The following is a 24,493-nucleotide window of genomic DNA, read 5'->3' as shown; positions in this document are numbered from 1 at the left end:
ATCGAGCGTATTACACTCATATTTCAAAAAAAGGCTACTTGTAGGTCATTGAGCCATAGGAGGTTTACAGCATGGAAACAGGCCTTTTAGTCCAACGTGTCCATGCCATCCAGTTTTTACCACTAAGCTCGTCCCAACTGCCTGCATTTGGCCCATATCCCTCTATACCCTCTATACATTAACGGCCAGAGGTGTCGTGCAACACACAGAGAATTGGTGCGTAGGAAACTGTTCCCATCGAGGATAGGGTATAAAAAGGGTGAGAAAGTTGGTATAGAACAGATAAGGAGAATGAAAGAAAACAATTGTGTTTTTCTTTATTGCTACGCACATACCGAGATGAATATCCCTTGAAAGATTATTTGAAGAGAGGAGGGTCTATCTCTGTTTTTGTACTTTTAAAAAACCATTCAAGGCAGTGTGTCCACAGCATATGGTGTAAATTGATCTCTGATGGACAGAACTCTGATGCTCTTGATGATGCACAGGCCTCAGTCAATTTATTCTTTGCCAAGTGTTTGTGACAGCCCACAATAACCACTTTAGTCACTTTTCAATGAAGAGTAAATCACAGTTTCATTAAATTACACTTAGTCTCCAATTTTGAAGAAGGATTTGCTTCAGTGCTGTTACATAATTTTATCCTTTCTAATCTGCTTTCTTGAGGATTTTCTATGTTCTGTGTATTTTCTGGCTTTCATTATCTACACTGTAAACACCAGATACTTGTTTTTAAAAGTTTGATTGCTTGTACACATGAAACCTTACATTATAGCAAGTTTCAAATATAGCAATAGGTAGTAATTCACTTCCAATTTTATTATTGTTCAACAGTGCCCTCTTATTTGGCAAGTTACGCACCTCAGCAACATGCTGAAATCTGATCATCTCTAGATCAGGATTTCTGTTTCAAATCATCTCATTAACATGTGTAATCAAGATTGGATTGAATGATTCACTGTTTGTGGAATTCTAACAAAAACATTATAATTTATGTTTTCTGGTTCATGTTTCTTTGAAATGTTGCTCTTCCGAAACTGGGGCTAATTCTGGAATTTAGCAGGTCCCCTTTACTGTCAGTTACTCATATTAAACAGTGTAGAGAGCTCAACTGTGCACACTAGAAACTTGCTCGCTAACATCCCAACATCATCTCTGATGCAACATTAAATTCGAAGAAAATTTATCTAGTTATTAGCTGAATAAATGTTGGACCAACCTCTGCCAAGCAGAGGGTAGATCATTTCTAGAAAAAAGCTCTAAATGTTTGAATTCCAGACTCGCCTGTTGAGCTTTCACTTCTGAGTTGGATTAGCTTTTCAACCAGGCAACTGGATGGAATGTAATAGCAAAATGAGTTATAGTGGGAGGGGGAAGAAGAAGGGGTGTGGGAAGTTAGCGTAGTTGACTTTCATTCTCATGCTGAGCATTCATTAAAGGGAAGCTGTTATGGCATCCCTACAGAGCAGGAGGAGGTCATTTGGCCCATCGAGTCTGTACCGACTCTCCAAAAGAGCATCTTACCCAGGCTCAATTCCACGCCCCCCCCACTGCCCCATCCCCATGACCCCGCGCATGGTTAATCCATCTTTGCACATCTTTGGACTGTGGGATGAAACTGGAGCACCCAAAGGAAACCCACATAGACACGGGGAGAACGTGCAAATTCCACACAGACAGTGACCCAAGCCGGCAATCGAACCCAAGTCCCTGGCACTTGTGAGGTATTAGTGCTAACAACTGTGCCATCATTAAACAACATGGAAAGGAGAAACTCTTAAAGTGCGCTCAGGATTGTATTTTTAAAAAGCCATCTCTCCAGATTACATCCTATTTGGACATCACCTTCAGTATATTTTTTTCTTCATTCTTTGATGGGATATGGGTGTTGCTGGCAAGGCCAGCATTTTTTTGCCCATTCCTAATTGCCCTTGAACTTGGTGGCTTGCTCAGCCATTTTGAAGGGCTGTTAAGAGTCAACCATATTGCTGTGGGCCTGGAGTGACAAGTGGGTCAGACCAGGTAAAGATGGCAGATTTCCTTCCCTAAATGACATTTGTGACAAATTATTACTTTAGCAAAGATGTCCATGAAAATATTATACTAGAGATGAGAGGCTTGTTCGTAAGGCTTTTTACTCTTATGTGAGGAATAAAAGAATGACCAGGGTGAGATTAGGGCCGGTCAAGGACAGTAGTGGGAACTTGTGTATGGAGTCAGTAGAGATAGGCGAGGTGATGAATGAATACTTTTCTTCAGTGTTCACCAACGAGAGGGGCCATGTTTTTGAGGAAGAGAAGGTGTTACAGGCTAATAGGCTGGAGGAAATAGATGTTCGGAGGGAGGATGTCCTGGCAGTTTTGAATAAACTGAAGGTCGATAAGTCCCCTGGGCCTGATGAAATGTATCCTAGGATTCTTTGGGAGGCAAGGGATGAGATTGCAGAGCCTTTGGCTTTGATCTTTGGGTCCACACTGTCCACGGGGATGGTGCCAGAGGACTGGAGAGTGGCGAATGTGGTTCCTCTGTTTAAGAAAGGGAATAGAAATGACCCTGGTAATTATAGACCGGTTAGTCTTACTTCGGTGGTTGGTAAATTGATGGAAAAGGTCCTTAGGGATGGGATTTACGACCATTTAGAAAGATGCGGATTAATCCGGGATAGTCAGCACGGATTAGTGAAGGGCAAGTCGTGCCTCACAAATTTGATTTAATTTTTTGAGGAGGTAACTAAGTGTGTTGATGAAGGTACGGCAGTTGATGTCATATACATGGATTTTAGTAAGGCGTTTGATAAGGTCCCCCATGGTCGGCTTATGATGAAAGTAAGGAGGTGTGGGATAGAGGGAACGTTGGCAGATTGGATAGGTAACTGGCTATCTGATCGAAGACAGAGGGTGGTGGTGGATGGAAAATTTTCGGACTGGAGGCAGGTTGCTAGCGGAGTGCCACAGGGATCAGTGCTTGGTCCTCTGCTCTTTGTGATTTTTATTAATGACTTAGAGGAGGGGGCTGAAGGGTGGATCAGTAAATTTGCTGATGACACCAAGATTGGTGGAGTAGTGGATGAGGTGGAGGGCTGTTGTAGGCTGCAAAGAGACATAGATAGGATGCAAAGCTGGGCTGAAAAATGGCAAATGGAGTTTAACCCTGATAAATGTGAGGTGATTCATTTTGGTAGGACTAATTTAAATGTGGATTACAGGGTCAAAGGTAGGGTTCTGAAGACTGTGGAGGAACAGAGAGATCTTAGGGTCCATATCCACAGATCTCTAAAGGTTGCCACTCAAGTGGATAGAGCTGTGAAGAAGGCCTATAGTGTGATAGCTTTTATTAACAGGGGGTTGGAGTTTAAGAGCCGTGGGGTTATGCTGCAACTGTACAGGACCTTGGTGAGACCACATTTGGAATATTGTGTGCAGTTCTGGTCACCTCACTATAAGAAGGATGTGGAAGCGCTGGAAAGAGTGCAGAGGAGATTTACCAGGATGCTGCCTGGTTTGGAGGGTAGGTCTTATGAGGAAAGGTTGAGGGAGCTAGGGCTGTTCTCTCTGGAGCGGAGGAGGCTGAGGGGAGACTTAATAGAGGTTTATAAAATGATGAAGGGGATAGATAGAGTGAACGTTCAAAGACTATTTCCTCGGGTGGATGGAGCTATTACAAGGGGGCAGAACTATAGGGTTCATGGTGGGAGATATAGGAAGGATATCAGAGGTAGGTTCTTTACGCAGAGAGTGGTTGGGGTGTGGAATGGACTGCCTGCAGTGATAGTGGAGTCAGACACTTTAGGAACATTTAAGCGGTTATTGGATAGGCACATGGAGCACACCAGGATGATAGGGAGTGGGATAGCTTGATCTTGGTTTCAGATAAAGCTCGGCACAACATCGTGGGCCGAAGGGCCTGTTCTGTGCTGTACTGTTCTATGTTCGATGTTCTAATACACTACTGAAACTGGGGCTATTAGAATAAAGCAAGGCAACTTAACAGTTGTTTAAATGAAGTGTTGGGTGGTCACTATTTCCACTGGTGGGTCAGTAACTAGAGGTTGTAAATTGAAGACCATCATTAAAAGAATGAAGTGAAAGAATGCTCGGGTCCGAACTGACATGCAGAACCAGTGATGGAAGTAGAATCCATAACAATGTTACAAAGGGAATGGGATTATCCATGGAGACAAAAAAGGAAGATGGGAGTATATTAAGTAAAACCTCATTCAGAGAGTTAACATAGGTGTGAGGGCTACATGATCACTTTCTGTGCTGTCAAAATTGTTGGATTTAAACACAATGCTAAAAAATAGGTAAACATGCACACTTATTAATTTGCCAATTACATGACTAACCTGGCTTCACCAGTTTGCATTTCCATCTGATTCACCCATGCCTTGTACACTTCCACTGGGTTCGTATTTATCGCGAGTGTTTTATCCTCCATAATTTCTTTCACCACAGGAGAAAGCAGCTGTCTGAGTGCATTCTGTCCACGTGCACCACGGTTAAAGGTGACCACCATCTTAATGACTGTGGGGTTTCCAGTGACAATATCTTGAACCTGGTCCACTTTGGACCTGCATATAGTAAACGCAAGGTTAAAAAAAGAGTAACGTTAAGGAGCAATAATTCACCTCTTTTCCAAAGGAAAAGCACGTGGTACAATTTCGGCAGGTGTGTGGTGAAAGCTTATGTTTCAGAAATTTTATTTTTGAATGCTAAAAGCTTAATTGTATTCCACGATATTTGATCATTTATTCATTAAAGAAGATTAAAATTGCAAATGTTAGATATTAGTGTCAAGTGATGCTGAGCTATTTGTTTGCCTCTGGCTAAGTATCAAGTGGGATAACTGAGGCGATTAAGAATTCATATTTTGCAATATATTAAACACATCCATATATTTGAATACTCATGATAGCCATTCTCCTTTCAATATTTAATTCAAAGGAATATTCGAATGAATTTTTTTTCATATTCCAAAAAAGATTAATCATGAGTCCTAACTGTTGCAGATGTATATCTTACCTGCTGTTTGTGCATTATACATTGCACTGTTAGCTAGAAGGAACATGAGAGCATGCACTTTGTATAAAACTCCTTATTTTATATTCACTTATATTTAATTGGATAAGAGTTTTGTTAAATGATCCATTGATCAAAGATCTACTGCTGGTGCCTTCAGTCACATTTTGTTACTATTTCAAGCTGCTGATTTCCAGTTGTCCGACAGCAGATATTTTTTATAAACCTGCCCTTCTCATCTGATATCACTCAATTCTGCTCCAGTGTCATTATGAACAGTGTTCCAGGCTCACTGTTTCATCGCAAGGGAAGTTTTAAGCAGGAGAAAAGGCTTGCAGTCAAAACAACGTAAAATTTTAAAAATCAGTTTGTCTGCTCAAATGGGACAAGGGCTAAATGCATCGGATGAGACCAGTCCAATCCCTGGCCAGTGCAGTGTTAGCTAACCTCTGCTCGGATAGTGGTGAAACCTTTATAAGTGTGCTCATTGTTTGTTTTGCAGATTGTGGAAGAGGGAGGCAAGGAGAAACAAAATTGAGAGTGGGGGCGGGTGGGTACATAAGTAAGGCTTCCTGATTGCTCTCCAGTAACCACTGACAGTTGAAAGTTATTTTGCCGCACATTGCCTATGCTTGCAAGTCAACAGTCAGTTTAATACAGTACAATAGGGCTGCCAATATTTGTGGAACCACACCCAAACACAAATCACTGCTTTGTTCAGAGCTAGGAAGAGGAGAGACCAGCTAGCCAACCTACTTGATTTCCTCCTCCAATGCAGTTTTAAAGAGTTTTAGTAGCAGACATTCTTCTCGCTGGTTTGACGCATAGTTGTACAGGGAGAAGATGACAGTATCCATGAACTTAGTCGATTTGTTTTGAGGCATCTGGAAGATCAATTTGGCCAAATAGGTTGGATTCGTCTGTGAGAAAAACAGAAGCATTGCCTCATCAGGTTAGCTTATGTACAATTTATATTTTATAACAGCACGTTGAATCTTTTTTAAAAAATCATAATATGACACATTCTTCTGAAGATTCCTCTTGGTCATAGACACAAACTCACATAAGCGGGCAAGACAATAATCTATTTCCATGCTGCTGCTCTCACTCTGAGTCTGACATTGAAGAGTGCTCAGAAAGTACTGGTGCCATTTACCAATTGCTCTCATGTACAAATGCCAGTGCACTGGACAACCAAGCTACGTTTGAGACGGAAAGAGGACATGTTTGCAGCTAAAATGAACCAGGTGAAATGATGAGATTTCAACTCAGAAGTACTCTTACTTTCTTCTTTGCCTCCATGCAGTACTCTTTCATGCAGCCTCAATTTGTAGACTCTGTGACCACATTCAGTAGACCTTCAATTTGGCTGGTAGATCTTCCAATTTGTTTGATGGCACCAGTTAAAAGAATACAATTCAAACATGAGGGAGGCCATTACAAATAAAATGGAAGCCAAGAGCGGGATTTAAACCCAAGTTCTTTCAATGGAAACAACGGAGGAAAATGCACAATTTTGACATGATGGCTAAATATGTTAGAGGATTATGAAAGAATGTCACAACTGCCATATAGAATGAGCTGTGTGAGAAATGTATATTTTGGTTGGTATGACTAATTTTATCGTTTACACCTGGGAAATGCTGTCACAGAGCAACAGCGTCGAGATATTTGAGTCCTTCCTTTACCCCTCCACTCAAATACATGGCACTGACAGGTAAAGTCGATCAGTCGAGGGACCAAAAATAAGCCCCACCTTCCGGAGATAACTGATCACGTGCTAGTGTTAGCTACAAGTGATCATGATGGTGAACTATCTTATTTGAGGCTCAACAAACTGTAACAGAGATGCGCGTACACACACACACACACAGACACACACACACAGACAGACACACACACACACACACACAGACACACACACACACAGACACACACACACACACACACACCCAGACACACACACACACCCAGACACACACACACCCAGACACACACACACCCAGACACACACACACCCAGACACACACACACCCAGACACACACACACCCAGACACACACACACACAGACACACACACACACACAGACACACACACAGACACACACACACACACAGACACACACACACACACAGACACACACACACAGACACACACACACAGACACACACACACAGACACACACACACAGACACACACACAGACACACACACAGACACACACACAGACACACACACACAGACACACACAGACACACACACACACACACACAGACACACAACTTCAAAAACACTTTGTAGATGTTTCTACCTGAAGCAGGTAGAAAAGATGTTGGTATGCTTCCAGTTTTTTCCTATTTTCCTTGCTGAGTGATTTTAACCCTTGTTTGTCACCTGAAATTACTTCCACAACCTGGCCCTTGTTTTTCTTATCCATTTTCTTGCTGTGGGAAATCACATCCTATCGGGAGAACGGAAAAACATTAGATACACGATTTGCTTTCTCAAACCGGGCACACAGCTTCTCGTACACAGCCGACCATTCTGTAGAGTCAATATTTCTGTTGTAACCTCTTCTGAAGGATAATACAAGTACCTGCTCCCTGAGGCATCTGGAGCCTCATCAAATTCTACGTTTTAAAAGTTACACAGAACAGTATCAACTTTTCAAATTTCTACAGAGCGAACCATTCTATAAAGGGGGAGTGGGGTGGGTGCGTGGGTTGGTGAAGAGAGGGGGGATGGAAAGAGGATGGGGTAATAGGCGGATTGAGCGGGCGGGAATAAAAAGGGAGGGGATAGCAAAAAGGAAAGGAGTGAGTGAAAAGGGTTGGCTTTGGAAGAATCCAGTAAGGGAAACATGCCTGTAACGTTATCCTGTTTTTCACTAGAAGCCCAATCTTAATGTCCATCAGGTTGAGATCCTTCTCTAGTTGCTGATTGGATCGGATTTTGGTGACGACTTCCTCCCTGATCCTTGTAACTTCCAGCTCTTCCTGAAAGTCCAGGTCACTGTGATCCAGCAGGTGAACAAATTTACGCACAACATTCAATGGGGGCTCTCCTGCACTGACTAAAGAGGAAAAACAGACAGAATAAGATATTTGATTTGATTTATTGTCACAGGTATTGGGATACAGTGAAAAGCATTGTTTCTTGTGCGCTATACAAACAAAGCATACCATTCATAGAGATGGGAAGGAGAGAGTACAGAATGTAGTGTTACAGTCATAGCTATGGTGTACAGAAAGATCAACTTAGTGCGAGGTAGGTCCATTCAAAAGTCTGACAGCAGCAGGGAAGAAGCTGTTCTTGAGTTGGTTTACACGTGACCTCAGACTTTTGTATCTTTTTCCTGATGGAACTGAAGCAACGCTTGAAAAGTAATTAGTTTATTTTCCCCAACCTCCGTGCCCTTTTTCCATTGAAGGCAGTGTTTCATCCCAGCCACCAAAGTACAAATCCTCTGAGATGTATGAACAAAGCAGCATTGCTGAGGAGTTCCTGTCCTCACCTTTACATAAAACACTCTCCAGCTGGAGTCCCTACAAATACAGTGCTTTAGCATTGACCTGGCTCAGAGCAACTAACATAGGTTAAACCAATCTCTGGTCCACTGAGCTCAGTATCAAGTCATTGGCAAAGCCTGTAATTGAGATATTTAAGCATAAAAACCTGAATGGTTATTGTACAGTTCACACCTTAATTATAATGAGAAATGCTGCACCGCAGCAAGCCAAGGTATTGAAAGTTTTATGATACTTTGCTTGCAAGGGTTTAGTGGTGCAATGGTTATGTTACTGGATTAGTAATCCTGAAAATGAGACTAATGATCCAAAGTGACGATAAATCCCGCTATGTCAACTGGAGAATTTAAATTCATTTGAAATGATTTGGAAATAAATGCTGGTTACAGTAAAACGCTTCTGGGTTGTCATAAAATCCCAATCAGTTTGCAAATTCTTTAGGGAAGGTAACTTAACGATCTTACCCAGCCTAGCCTAGGCACCACCAGTACATTGGCACCCTTAGGTGTATTACCAATCAGGATAAAAGTGCAGAACCACTGAATTTAAAAAATTGCTTTAAACAGAAACATGGCTGAATAAATTTCAATAAGTGTACAAGAGGGAATTAAATTGTTGTGAACATTACTAGTGAGCAGTTTTGCCCATTAACTATTTGCTGGCTTGTACCTTGGAACATTCCCGAATCTACCACTTTGCTGGTTAATTTGGATCGAAAGAGGCAGTGCTTTAGGAGTTACAGGTGATGAATGGAGCCTAAACAGTTTTGCTGTAGTGCTCCCCCTCCCTTCACTTAAACTGTCTACACACTCCATGAATCCAATAGCTATGGATGCAGATGAAAGAGACAAAGGAGTCTTAGTAGATATTTGGTCAACGCATCCAGCTGAGGCTGAACAGCAATCATGTTGAAACATGGGCCGAATGGCCTACTCCTGCTTCTATTTTCTATGCATGTATCTATGAAACACATAATAGGATACAAATCAGAAGTAATAATAATTAAATTGTACAGTAATTTAATCAGCCAACACACTGAATAGTGTTCAGGTTTGGACAAGAAGATTCAAGGGGACACGCATACAGTCAAGGCAGGGAGTGGAGCAACAAGACTGATCATTAGTCTCGGGTTGGAGATGCGAGAAATGACGAGAGACCTGGGCTTCTTAAACCTTGATTACATAATAAACACTAAAATGGAAAGGTAAAGATCAGCTTGCCCATCAATCTTGCCCCACACTAATAGTGCAACTTATTCAACACTATTATCTCAGCCACTTCGCTCATCCCAATAAAAACCACAGACAAATGTAGGAAAAATCTAGTTTGAATACTTGCAGTGGATCTACAGTAATCGTACATGTGGCAACTTGTTCTACAGACTGGTACCTCTCTACAAGAAGCATCACCCTTTGCACCAGACTTAACACTCTGCTTAAAGTAATGTTTCTTGACCCTCCCTAATCCTCAAATAGCATGCCCACATGTACAGGGTCTATTCCTTTCATTGTAGTACATAGGCCTCTTCTCAAAGATTACCCTTTTCTACAGCTAAAACTCCATTGCATTTAAGCTTATTTTAACCGAGGGCCTTCAAACAAAAAAAAAACTTTCCAAGGACCTGCATTATCACACTAGGAGACCAAACTAGGCACAGTATTCTAGACGAGGTCAGATATAGAAACTGAATAGTATTTTTTGTTTTATATTTACTTGTCCAGACAATGCATCCCAATACTCTACTTGCTTTTGCAATTGCCTTCAGAGTAGTCGTAGTTTCCACCTAATATAACCAAAACATTTTTGACTTCCGTAACTCAAACAGGCAAAATTGCCAAAGTAAAAATCAAAAGAACAACCTTTTGAAATTTTTTTTTCCCCACAGGACGTAGGCATCACTGATTAGACCAGCATTTATTCTCCTTTGGCAATCGCTTGAGAAGCTGAGGAACTGTTTCTTGAACTGCAGTCTGTGTGGTGAAGGCATCTCCACAATGCTGTTCATAAAAGAGTTTTTGAAATTTAACACCACAACGAAAGAATGGGTAAATTTGTCCAATTCAGGATGATGGATCTTGGAGAGAGTGGGGTGGGTGTTCTAGATTAAGGTTTAGGAAGAGTTGCCAAAGAAGCCTCGACAAGCTGGCTATAGTGGATCTTGTAGGGAATACAAACTGCAGGAATCATCAGTAATTCCAGATAGGAATATAGAAAAAAAACAAGCATGAAACATTTATTCTGACTCTCCCAGCCTCGCGCCAGTATTTTTGAAGCCATTTTACGGGACATCATGGTAGCACTGCTGCCTCACAGCGCCAGGGACCCAGGTTTCGATTCCCGGCTTGGGTCACAGTCTGTGTGGAGTTTGCACATTCTCCCCGTGCCTGCGTGGGTTTCCTCCCACAGTCCAAAGATGTGTGGGTTAGGTTGATTGGCCATGGTAAATTGACTCTACTTTCGGGGGGGATTAGCAGGGTAAATATGTGGGGTACAGGGATAGGATAGAATTGTTGTCGGTGCAGGCTTAATGGGCTGAATGGCCACCTTCTCTACTATAGGGATTCTTTGATTCTATACTTTTGATTAAATGCACTTCTCCAAAAGAATGGCTCCATTTAGTTTGAATAATTTGAAACAGTTTGTACTTTTTAAGACCATGACATAACCAACTCCTAGAGAAAGTAATCAACTAACATATTCTCGTTTGGTGCTGGATACCACAAAAATGTAAACACCAAACATATGGTCTAGGAAGCGGAGAAAGTTTCCTTCCCTAAATCACTCAAATGTGTATCATTATTAATTTTAAATCAATAGCTTAAAAAAGTAACATGCCAGGCTCATTATAATACAATGGAATTCATCATAAGTAATTGATAATTGTTTGATTTACCTATACAACAGCTGAGCAAACAGCAGAAGATTCTGCCGAACCAATCTGCTCAACATTTTTGAGTAAATAATACCCTCAATCAATCAATAATGGAAAATTCTATGACGCTCACTTAGGTTTTCAAAAAACACTTCATAACTTTGTATGTGAAAATTTTCTAATTAAGCTCAAAATGGTGGGGTTCAAAGCAAGGCTGGGTTATGGATGAGCAAGTTCCTGAAGGTTAGAAAATGCTTTACTAGCTAAAGGGGAGTGCCCCAAGTCACAGTTTAGAGACTGGTGCTGTTTGTAATTCACATTATAAGACTTGGGCTCAGAATCTCAATGCAAATTGATCAGAAGTACAGATGATGCCAAACATAGCAGAAGCAGGACAATAGAAGGAGATAGCCCTGAAATTACAGTGACCCCACAAAATGGCAGAAACAATACAATGCAACTACATGTAAAATATTCCACAAAAGAAAGGTAAAATGGGTGATACACATCCTCTATGTGTTGTTAATATTGCTAAAGATTATTCTTGGAGTCCAACCTCAGTAAAACCAAACAGTGAAAAGTCACAATCAACAAAGCCAAAAAAATGATGAACTACATTGTCAGAATACCAAGTCAGCAATCGCTTAGAGACAGATGGAAGATGCATTTCATAATAATGAAAGGGCTGTTGCGCAAAAAAATTGAGGTGGGGCGAAGCAGCTAAACAGTGGCACTCAAGTTCTCCTCCAGGCTGGGGGAGGGCCTTAACCCTGACACTGAGCCAGGCAACACAGCCTTCAGAATTCATGCGCTCAGCTACAGAGAACCTTATCTATTCCACTAACAATACTGTTCTCTACTACAGTTGCATTCCTCTTCACTCTCCCAACTTGAATGCTCTCCTGCATCACACTATTATGGGCAGTTTGCTCACTGCCCCTGTAGTCCCTTCTCTTGCCTACACAGGCGAGAAGAACCTCAGATCTGATGGATAATTGCAGGAACTGAGGTTCCCCCATTACTACTTTCTGAGCCCCTGTAATGACTTCAATCAGGCCATTGAGGTTGACCTATTGGAGTATGAACTCCCTGATTAAGGTTTCTCTGCAGGCATTCGGGTTCAGGACACACTTTTGTTGCCTGGATCCGATTACCGTACTCCGCCACAGCGGGTCTCATTAAAGTTAACGGGTCCCTGATGGTGTCCCTTCGCTTTAGGAGAGGGGTGTGGCAGGGCTGCCCCTTGTCCGGCCAACTGTATTCGATTTGAGTGGAGCCATTCCTGCGCCTCTTGCGGACAAGGTTGTCGGGTTTGACTCTGCGCGGGCATCAGGGTGGTCCTGTCGGCTTACGCCGATGACGTGCTCCTCATATTCACGGACCCGACTGATTTGCGGAGGATGCGAGAGTGCCAGGCCGTGTACTTCACTGTGTCCTCTGCTAGGATCAACTGGGCCAAATGCTCCGGACTCCTGGTCGGTACGTGGCAGAGATGGACCCTCTCCCGGAGGAGCTCAAGCCTTTCACCTGGAGCAGGACCAACCTCCTCTACTTGGGAGTCTATCTTTGCCCCGCTGAGGAATCCTGGCTGGCGAACTGGCAGGAGTTGGAGACCAAAGTCACCACTCACCTGAGTCGCTGGACAGGACTGCTCCAAGTGCTGTCTTACTCTCGTTCTCTTCATAAACCAGCTGATCGCCTCCATGCTGTGGTACCGGCTGGTCACTGTGACCCCCTCCCCCTGACTTTGTTATAAACATGATGTGGAGATGCCGGCGTTGGACTGGGGTAAACACAGTAAGAAGTTTAACAACACCAGGTTAAAGTCCAACAGGTTTATTTGGTAGCAAAAGCCACACAAGCTTTCGGAGCTCTAAGCCCCTTCTTCAGGTGAGTGGGAATTCTGTTCACAAACAGAGCTTATAAAGACACAGACTCAATTTACATGAATAATGGTTGGAATGCGAATACTTACAACTAATCAAGTCTTTAAGAAACAAAACAATGTGAGTGGAGAGAGCATCAAGACAGGCTAAAAAGATGTGTATTGTCTCCAGATAAGACAGCCAGTGAAACTCTGCAGGTCCACGCAACTGTGGGAGTTACAAATAGTGTGACATGAACCCAATATCCCGGTTGAGGCCGTCCTCGTGTGTGCGGAACTTGGCTATCAGTTTCTGCTCAGCGACTCTGCGCTGTCGTGTGTCGCGAAGGCCGCCTTGGAGAACGCTTACCCGAATATCAGAGGCCGAATGCCCGTGACCGCTGAAGTGCTCCCCAACAGGAAGAGAACAGTCTTGCCTGGTGATTGTCAAGCGGTGTTCATTCATCCGTTGTCGCAGCGTCTGCATAGTTTCCCCAATGTTCCATCCCACCATCAGGCTCACCATAGACTACTCTCCGGAATCGGTTGCATTCTTGGACACGCGCATCTCCATTAAGGACGGTCACCTCAGCACCTCACTGTACCGCAAGCCCACGGATAACCTCACGATGCTCCACTTCTCCAGCTTCCACCCTAAACACGTTAAAGAAGCCATCCCCTACGGACAAGCCCTCCGTATACACAGGATCTGCTCGGATGAGGAGGATCGCAACAGACACCTCCAGACGCTGAAAGATGCCCTCATAAGAACAGGATATGGCGCTCGACTCATTGATCAACAGTTCCAACGTGCCACAGCGAAAAACCGCACCGACCTCCTCAGAAGACAAACACGGGACACAGTGGACAGAGTACCCTTCGTTGTCCAGTACTTCCCCGGAGCGGAGAAGCTACGGCATCTCCTCCGGAGCCTTCAACATGTCATTGATGAAGACGAACATCTCGCCAAGGCCATCCCCACACCCCCACCTCTTGCCTTCAAACAACCGCACAACCTCAAACAGACCATTGTCCGCAGCAAACTACCCAGCCTTCAGGAGAACAGTGACCATGACACCACACAACCCTGCCACAGCAACCTCTGCAAGACGTGCCGGATCATCGACACAGATGCCATCATCTCACGTGAGAACACCATCCACCAGGTACACGGTACATACTCTTGCAATTCGGCCAACGTTGTCTACCTGATACGCTGCAAGAAAGGATGTCCCGAGGCATGGTACATTGGGGAAACTATGCAGACACTGCGACAACGGATGAATGAACACCGCTCGACAATCACCAGGCAAGACTGTTCTCTTCCTGTTGAGGAGCACTTCAGCGGTCACGGGCATTCGGCCTCTGATATTCGGGTAAGCGTTCTCCAAGGCGGCCTTCGCGACACACGACAGCGCAGTCGCTGAGCAGAAACTGATAGCCAAGTTCCGCACACACGAGGACGGCCTCAACCGGGATATTGGGTTCATGTCACACTATTTGTAACTCCCACAGTTGCGTGGACCTGCAGAGTTTCACTGGCTGTCTTGTCTGGAGACAATACACATCTTTTTAGCCTGTCTTGATGCTCTCTCTACTCACATTGTTTTGTTTCTTAAAGACTTGATTAGTTGTAAGTATTCGCATTCCAACCATTATTCATGTAAATTGAGTCTGTGTCTTTATATGCTCTGTTTGTGAACAGAATTCCCACTCACCTGAAGAAGGGGCTTAGAGCTCCGAAAGCTTGTGTGGCTTTTGCTACCAAATAAACCTGTTGGACTTTAACCTGGTGTTGTTAAACTTCTTACTTTGTTATAAACATCCAGAGAACCCTCGTCCGGTTCTTCTGGGACAACAGACTGTGCTGGGTCCCTGCTGAGGTTCTGTATCTCCTGCTTAGGGAGAGCAGTCAGGCGCTGGTGTACCTTCACACACAGGGGCTACCTTCCGCCTCCAGACCCTGCAAAGATACCTTTACGTGGAGCCCCCTCCACGATGGTGTGCCCTGATGGCGTTTTTCTTCCGCTAGGAGCACGGCCTGAACTATGACGTGCAGCTCCTGTACATAAATCTGGGGAGTCTTTGGAACTCCTTGCAGGCATTGCCCGTCTTTTACCAGAACCTTCTCAAAAGTCTGGAACACGGTCGCCTCTTCTCCCCCGTCAGAAGTAGCGGCTCTCGTGCCAGAGCCACTGCTCAGGGATCCGCTCCTCCAACCGTATAAAACTTCAGGTGGCTGGCGGAGAGGAGATCAGTGGACACCAGGGTGACCAGGATTGGGGACGTGCTGGGTGGCGGAGGAGTGGTCTGAATGAACCCCCACGGGCTCGTTGAGTGCGCGGGGGTGGCCTTTCGGCACATGGCCAAAGCCATCCAAGACCTTAGAGCGGTCATGCTCAGACCCGAGGGCACACATGGTCTCGAGGAGGCGCAAATGTGCGGTGGGATCCCGCCCGAGTGTACCCTTGCTCAGACGGAATTTCACATTGACCCCAGCCTAGACCCTCCCCTCCCGGGTCAGGTGCCCCACAGCATGAGCCGCCTCATGGAAATGCTCTCCGTGCCCTTTGCTACCGCAGAGGCGTTTCCTATACGGGCTGCTGCTGCACACCTCCTACTATCGCGTCCTTGCCTGTCGCCTGGACACACCTTGGGGAGCCTTATTGCCACTGGGCGGTAGAGGTCCCCAGTGGAGGTCCCTCTACGGAGGGATCTCCCTCCACTATCTTGGGGACTTGGGGTGGAGGGTGCTGCACACAGCCGTACAATCGTAGGTTGTACATGTTCACGAGCTCCCAAGTGTGCCCTTTTTGCAACCTTGTGGGGTCCATGGACCATATCTATGTTTCATGTTAAAGGCTGCACAACGTTTTCAGTTTTCTCAAAAATCTTTTATTGATGTTTTATTTGCACTTCAGTCCCACGCTCCTGATCTACGGGTACCCGGTGCAGAGGAGGACCTCCTCGTAAACCTGCTCCTGGGCTTGGCAAGACATGCCATCTACAGGTCCAGGCAGCGGGCAACCAAGTGGTTGTCCAACCTGACTGTCTGCCCCTCTACTGCGGCTACATTCGTGGCCAGGTGTCCCTGGAGAGGGAGCATGCGGTGCCCAAGGACACTGTTAATGCCTTGTGCCCGCTGGGCACCACAGGGACTGGGGTGTATTATTGATCCCTTTAATCACATTTTAATTTGATGTTTAAAGTTTCCTTTCCGCTTTGTCTTTTGTTTTGGACGGGTCCCCTCTTTTTAGGGAGCTGCCCTTTTTGAGTTGTCCCTAAATTAATTGGATTTCGTTTATTTGGTTGGCATCAAAAGATGTCCCTGATTAAGGACCCAATTGATGGGCCAATCAGGGAGTCTTTGCCTTGTACTTAACCAGGAATGTCAGTTCCTCTGACACCCCCAGAGGTAGACTGCTAACTGCTAGCACCCTGTGTACTGCTGTTAGAGTTTGTAAAGAAAGGGATTTTGGTGAAGGGACTTCAGCTCCGAAGACTTATTACAGCCCTGTACCTGCCTCGCTTGCAGTCCCATGCACCTGGCCCTCAGACCCAACCAGATGTACCCTGCTCAAGGGGTGTGATAGCTTCCAAGTAACTTTTCCCTCTCCCTGACTCCAACTTATCAACTCTGAGCCCAAATACCTTGAGCTGCAGGCATTGCAGATGAGATTGCCATGGATCACACTGGTGATCACCAGCTCCCACAGGATACAGCTACAACATCACCTGTCCTGCTATCTTAATTGTGTTTTATTTAACGGATTAGGTTTCAAATTTAGGAATATCACTCAAATGTTATCTGTAATTATATTCAGTAGTTTAACAACTTAGTCTATGAGTTTAATATCTTGCCGGTATCAGTTTAAACTGATTCCTCCAATTAGAGGGATAACATCTTAAAACTCACCACCAGTCACTTAACTGCTCACTTAATGAATGCTTTTAAACACTCACTCGTCACTGGAGGCGGGATAAAAGATATAAAATGCAACATCTCCTTTCTCCTCTGCACTAAATTCCCAAGTTAGCACTCATTCCTCATCACACTCACTCCTCGCCATCTCCACTCTGCTCCTACTCTCGGGTCAGACATGATGGCAGCATACACAAACAGCTCTCTTCTTGGTGCCTCAAGTCTTCACAAATTCTCAAACTACTCAAGAATGTTAGCATGCACCAACCTTTCTCTCCACCACCTTCCTTCAATAACCTATCTTTTATACCCCCTTTACAGGGGTGGATCTGGACGTGTTATTGGCAGGAGTTAATTGTGCTGCAAAAATTCCTTTTAATATAACGTGTCCAATGGCGACAAGGTTTTTGTTTAAACCCTGTAGTAAAAGCCTATCCTTATATTATGCACCTTCTATGAACTTCTATAGCTTTTACACGTACCTTCTGTCCTTGATAAAGAAGGTCTTTACATCATCTCATCCTATCCATGCTGTTGCCCATAATCAGTTCCACAACTCCCAAGAAACATCCCATTGTCAGCCTTCAAGGCTAACTTTCAGAGGCTTCAGATGTTCCTCTTTGTGTGTTACCAGTTAGTTTTGCCCAGAGTTGTTCACAAGGCCTGTTAAAGAGCTGTCCATAATGACTATCCAGTCCAACCATTCTCATTTCTATCAGACCATTGAACTACAAGATGATTCACCCCAAAATAACTTCTAATCTTCTTCCACACGTTATTTGCATTTCTGCAAGCAAAAAGGCAAGGTTAACTGAAAATCTTAACACAGCTTTGAAGTATGATTATTTGTTTAGGTGTTTCTCCAGTTGTTCTCAGATAATTGCGGAGATCTCATCTGACCGTAACCATTTTTCGGGGTAGCCACAGCTGTCATCAAGTCAGGAAAATCATTGCTCTAGCCTTGTTCCTAGAAGAACTGAGGGTGACCCCAGACTCAGCGAATGGCCTACTCCTGCACTGTAGGGATTCTATGATTCTATGAAACCAGACTTTCTAAATACACAGATCATTTTTACAAAACAGCAAGGAACACGGGCACTGACCAGAACAAAATGCCCATTTCCTGATTGAGCTGTTGGATGAAGACTTGTGGCTCAGAATTGTTGCTATAGATCTGTGCCTCATCATAAGAATTGTGTTTTCAATACAGTGATGAGATTGAGAACGTGAAGAAAGTTTTAACCAGCTTCCAGTAAAACAAAACGTGCAGCACTAACCTATTCAAGCTGACTAATATACATACTTTAAGCTTATTTCTAATTTCTAAAGCAGGAACCAATCATTCTTTCCCTAAAAGACTGAATGCTAGGATAACCGGAGCTTTCAGACAGCCAGATTTATTAAGTTATATGGAGCTAAAGCAGCTAAATGGAATGGAGGTGTAGATCATCCATGATGTAACTGAGTTTATTTTACACAGAGCGTGGTGATGGGTGCCTGGAACTCGCTACCGGGGGAGGTAGTGGAAGCAGATACAATAGTGACTTTTAGGGGGCATCTTGACAAATAGACGAATAGGATTGGAAGAGGGGGTATGGTCCCTGGAAGGGTAGGGGGTTTTAGTTCAGTCGGGCAGCATGGTCGGTGCAGGCTTGGAGGGCCAAAGGGCCTGTTCTTGTGCTATAATTTTCTTTCTTCTCTTTGAATGGTAGAATAGGCTTGAGGGGTTGAATTGTTGACTCTGTACACCAAAGTAGCTGAAGCTCAATTAATGAGGAAGACAAGGAAGGGAAAGGAAAGGAGTAAAAAGAGCAGTGAGGAAATTGGTCATATTTTTTACTCAGCTCAGGGGTTATGGGGATAGGGCCTGGGTGGGATTGTGATCGGTGCAGGCTCAATGGGCCGAATGGCCTCCTTCTGCATTGTAGGGATTCTATGATACCAGACGTTGTAAAAATGATCTACGTATTTAGAAAGCGGCAAGGAACACAGGGCACTGACCAGAACAAAATGCCCATTTTCTGACTGAGCTGTTGGATGAAGACTCATGGCTCAGAATTGTTATGGATCCATGCCTCATCGTAAGAATTGTGTTTTCACTACAGTGATGAGATTGAGCGGCAGTTGGTACTGCAGAGTCTGGGGTCACTCTCAGTTCAGCAGGGTGGAATGCCAATCTCAAAACATCAGGGAATTGGACTGGATGGAGTTGATGTATACTGCATCCCTGCTGCCCTCTCCAGCCCAAAATGAATAGGACAGAAACAGATCATCCTGCGAGCAGTTATCAAGTAACACTGGCAGAGGATTAGTACAAGCATGGGCACCCATCCAACCTCAATCATGAACCAAGACGTGGCCTGCAGAGTGCAAGAGAAGATTCACAGCTGAGGGTGGGATTCTCACATTCCACCTTCATTCGCAAAGAAAACCTCAATCACAATGCGCAAAATATTTAAATACTCACTCAGGGTTTTGTAGTCATCTTTAGCTTTATTTGCTCTGAGGAACGCCTGGATTTTAATTATTTGCTTTGTCTGAGAGAAGTAGAAAAATAGTTTATTTGCAAAGTTTGAATTAAGGAACTCAAAAGTATAATTTCCTCAGATGTAAGTTTAGCATTACTTTTTCACCAAATACATTAATTAAAGCCTCTGATCAAATATTGTTGGTATTGTGAATAGTGAGGAATTAAACTAAGGGAACCACTAAATCTGTTCTCGCTTTAGGATATTTCACTTCGCATCTATCTTCAAAAAAATAGGAATCTGAAGGGGAAGAACTTACCTCCATTCGGGGCAGAGTTTTTGTGCTCTGCCAAGTTCGTGACGGAGGAGGGCGTGACTCGAAAATGTCGGCATCAACCAGAGTGCCATTGCTCCAAGCCCATTCTTGGCACCGGTCATTTTGGTCAAGTGTATTTGGGGCTTGGAGGGCTATTCCGCCCAAGGAAGCTGAATACAGAGCTTAGTAAGAGCCTGAAGGACACTGGCAGTCAGCCAACGGAGGTTTTCCTCCCTGGCAGCCTGCAGGTGGAGCCAAAGGCCACCCTGTAGAAGAAGACCGTCACCCACACAATGGTGGCCTGGCTGCTTTTCACTTCATTTCTTTTTGCCCTTTACTGCAGCCTGTAGCTCCATTCAGGCTGAAAGACCTTCGATTGGCTCCTCAGCTTTGAGGGCCTACTTGTCACCCTTAATTGGACAGGAAATATGGCTCCATGCTAATTAAAGAGGCACCTCCATATAAATCCTAGATCAGGGGCTCCTTCCCTCCCCAGTTTGGTTTTGGGTGTGTTTGGGACCCAGAAGCAGCTCTAACTTCTGTTTCCCAACCACCATAGTGAAAGTTCAGCCCCTGAAAACTGCCTCTGAAAGTACATCCAAAATTAGGAATGTCATGTGAAGAATTGTGGGTGTGACATCCTCCCCATTAGATGGCTTGGTACATACAACTCTAACACACAAAACCACCCTAAACGCGATCGTCAGAAACTACAACTTTACGCTGCCCTATCTGATATATTAATTTACAACACTGCAATTTTTAAAATCAAAATCAATCAGATGTAACTCAACAGGCCTCTTCTGCAAATCGACATCATTTATCTTTATCATCCAGATTTAGCAAAAAGAAGCAATTTTTACTGCTTAAATGAATAAGTGACTTCCTGTTTCCCGATCATTGGTCAACACACGGCAGTGAACTTAATTCCAGTTCCATTTCATAACTGGGTGCGCGAGAGGCCCAAATAGGATTTGTTTTTCCTCCATTCATCTGCTTCCTCTGTCGAGGGTAGATCACCTCAAAGTCTCATTCACCACAACTTTGAGGCCCAGTGCACTGTTGAGTCAACAACACTGTCACCGAAATGCCTTAATGACCCAAACCTCAAACTGCACGGAAAACTACCAAGAAGCGAAGGCAGTCAGTTCAGGTTTTCATGCTGTAAATTATTAAGTGACGATTAACGCTAGGGTGAAAGAACATTGTTTCATAAAATTGGTTCCCCATGCACACCTCAGACTTCTGAACTTTCTGGAGAAAGCAGGTAGCTTGGTGAAACTGGAAGCGATTTAATATCAAGCTATCATACGCGTAACTCACATGATCTTTGAAGTACTGACATCTTGCACGATATGCTTTTCTTGCCTTCCACATCTTCACAAAAGACTGGATCTACAGAAACAGTACATAGGTATTAAAGACTTCTCTAAAGGATTAGGAATATCAGCAAGACTGATAGTCTGCTCCTCTATCGTGGTGGCTTCCATGATTTGCAGGTTTATAACAAATAAAGGTATCGTCGAATTTAATGTTTTCACATATTGTGAACAAACAATAAAACCTTCCAGAGAACGAAATTACCTTGGTAATAGCTGCAACATTATTTTGCAGGACCATTAGCCTATCCTTGTATGCCTTCCTCTGTTGATATCCTTTCCAAGAAGACTATAAAAAAACAAAGCATTGAGATGATTAAACCAGTTTCTCCAACCAACCTGTCATGCCTCCCCCCCCACATGTGCAAAGCTGCCCAACTAATGCTCTGCTGGAAATAATACTAATGGATTGTTCGAGAATAGCAGATTTTGAAACAATGAAAAACAGAAAGAATATGTTTTTTAAAAATGTTATCAGCGTCACAGGTAGGCTGACATTAACACCGCGATGAAGTTACTGTGAAAATCCCCTACTCGCCACACTCCGGTACACAGAGAGAATTTAACATGGCCAATGCACCTAACCAGCATGTCGCTCAGATTGTGGGAGGAAACCGGAGCACCCGGAGAAAACCCATGCCGACACAAGAAAAAAAATGTTAGCTTTCATTAGCAAGTATCCATTAAGTAAAAAGCAAAATTTTAACACAACAGATGGATATTTATACACACTTGTGAAAGTAACACAAATATAAGTAAAGGAATTCACCTTTAATATTTTACACACATTAACTATTTTCTTCCAAGTTAGAAATCCTGCTGTCAAAGAAATTCTTCAGCAAGAGAAGGACCTGCTCAACATTAAATCTTCAGCATGTGTGAATGGCATCATAAATATGAACCAGAATCATATTACAGTCATTTATGTTAATATATCCATCCTTAAAAACTGATTCCCGAAATCTCCAGGCTCACCTGTAGCCGGATGATAGAAGGTTCCTGTTTGTGGAGGTAGCTCATTCGTTCTTTGTAAGCTTTTCTTACAAGGTATCCTCTTGCACGTGCTTGCAGACAAATGATCTGATTCTCATTGGCTAACCAGAGCTGCTTGCGGTGGTAATTGCTGGTTACTCGGCCAGTAATGTCCTGAAGAAGAAAATAATCAATAGGTGTCATCAGGAGTAGCAAGTGAACAACATGTGGATGTTAAATCCACAGGATTATATCAATCATTGAATATGATGTGTAAGAAGATTCAAGAAATTCATCTTCAGAATGTCGTTTTGCACAGGTTGAGCTGCTCGAGTATGATATTTGGCACTCACTCTCATCCCCTTGCATGCTTTGCTACTCACTACCATCTGAGGAACAGAATGTGCTTGGAGCTAAGGTTGAGCATGCAATATAATGCTCATCGTTCCTATGTTGTTATGTTAATTGGGATGCAAGGCATTTAGAGATGTATAATATAGGCAGGGGAGGTGGTATGTTCTTCCTCACAGCCCCTTTGCAGCTCTTGCCCAATTCTTTAAATCTGTGTCCTGCAGTTTTTTATTTAAAATGGAAGACATTTGCAGGATTAAAGACATACAAAAGCAATCTGCCCCTCCCAAAGCAATAGTAAACTTAATGAATTTAACGATCTGTTTCAAGAAGGTGACCTGTTCAGCTTTACAGGCTGAATAGTGAGGGCTCTCAAACCACAGATGAAAGTTGGACACTTCTGATCCAATGTATTAAACTTCACCTAATAACAGGTACAATTACCACCTTCCATTCTTTCCCATACAACAGAACACACCACTACTGGCACAGAAGAGGAAATGGGACTGGCTGGCCTGCTCTGCAGAGAGTCAACATGGCCTCAATGGGCCTAATGGTCTCCTTGTGTGTTGTAATGATCCTGTGACTTAAAGCTGCAACTTAATTTATGGCAGGATGGATAAATGCTTCTGACAGTATTGTATGAATTTACAGAAAACAGGAGCACGCTGCATGAGGAACCACATGAATGAAACCATGTCTCAAAGCCATGTTACCTTGTTCTGTATTTGCACATGGTCCACAAGACTCTATAATATGTAACAAAGGAACCATAATTTTAGGACTCTTCTGGACTGCAGGATAAATTTCTACCAGAAAACAGCATGGTCAACCTTGGCTTCTTAACCAATCATCCATTTACTTCATTTGATATATTTTGAGAGCAATTATTTGTTCGAGATACAATTGAAAATACAAACCTTTCTGTTCACATTTTGTATTCGATATAAACAAAGTCAACAACAAAAAGATGATTTCAAAACGATTCACTGATGACAAAGCTTATGCATAGAAATAAATGACAAATAGTGTAGTAAGGTTAGCAGCATGTTGATAAACTTTTCCTTCATTTAGCTTAGCTGAAATCTTGAAACATAGAAGATAGGAGCAGGAGGAGGCCATTTGGCCCTTCGAGCCTGCTCCGCCATTCATTACAATCATGGCTGATCATATAACTCAGTAGCCTAATCCTGCTTTCTCCCCATAATCGTTGATCCCATTCACCCCAAGTGATATATCCAGCTGCCTCTTGAATACATTCAATGTTTTGAAGCTAATGTGTCAGGGTTTAATTTTCATAAAGGCTTTCTGTTTGGTTGCAAGTTGTGTTGGCAGACGGTATATGTGGCAGACGTGTATTCTAACATGGTCCAGTTTTGAGATGGAGGCTCATCTGTAGGATTCATCACCTTAGGTGCTCCTCAATCTTAGTGCATGAGGAGGAGATGGCGAATAGACACTCCCAGAGTGAGGGTTATGGAGTACTGGATTGTTGGTCACACCCTTACTCAAATTCTGAATTTAGGACTTGATGCTTCTTTCCCATCCAAACTTGAATTTTTTTTTTTAATGATTTGGAATTGACTGAAGATCATGCCAAAGGGAGGCCAAGCACAGACAGGAGGTGCTTGTATCACACCAAGCAGCCAGAACAAACAGGATTAATCTTGACAAAACAAATGACAATGTGATATTGATGGAGCAACCAGGAACTGGGAGTCCACATGATGATCCACATGATGGATTCTCTGCTCTTCCAAGGGAGGAATACCCTGGAAGTCTTTTCTTCAAAGATTTCACTTAT

General features: G+C 43.4%; 1 protein-coding gene across 1 annotated transcript in view; it reads right to left on the bottom strand.

Moving 5' to 3' along the window:
• Positions 1 to 24,493, bottom strand: part of iqgap2 (IQ motif containing GTPase activating protein 2) — a 354,173-nt gene that overhangs the window by 72,443 nt on the left and 257,237 nt on the right. The window contains exons 19-26 of the mRNA XM_078214942.1: positions 22,342 to 22,512; positions 21,572 to 21,655; positions 21,311 to 21,382; positions 19,671 to 19,740; positions 7,883 to 8,091; positions 7,330 to 7,479; positions 5,775 to 5,938; positions 4,346 to 4,570 (exon numbers count right to left, since the gene is read on the bottom strand). Of these exons, the coding sequence (XP_078071068.1) occupies positions 4,346 to 4,570; positions 5,775 to 5,938; positions 7,330 to 7,479; positions 7,883 to 8,091; positions 19,671 to 19,740; positions 21,311 to 21,382; positions 21,572 to 21,655; positions 22,342 to 22,512 (1,145 nt within the window). The remainder of the gene's footprint in view (positions 1 to 4,345; positions 4,571 to 5,774; positions 5,939 to 7,329; positions 7,480 to 7,882; positions 8,092 to 19,670; positions 19,741 to 21,310; positions 21,383 to 21,571; positions 21,656 to 22,341; positions 22,513 to 24,493) is intronic.

Source organism: Mustelus asterias, chromosome 6, assembly GCF_964213995.1.
Source record: "Mustelus asterias chromosome 6, sMusAst1.hap1.1, whole genome shotgun sequence".
Classification (NCBI taxonomy): Eukaryota; Metazoa; Chordata; class Chondrichthyes; order Carcharhiniformes; family Triakidae; genus Mustelus; species Mustelus asterias.
This window is presented reverse-complemented; position numbering and strand designations above follow the sequence as displayed.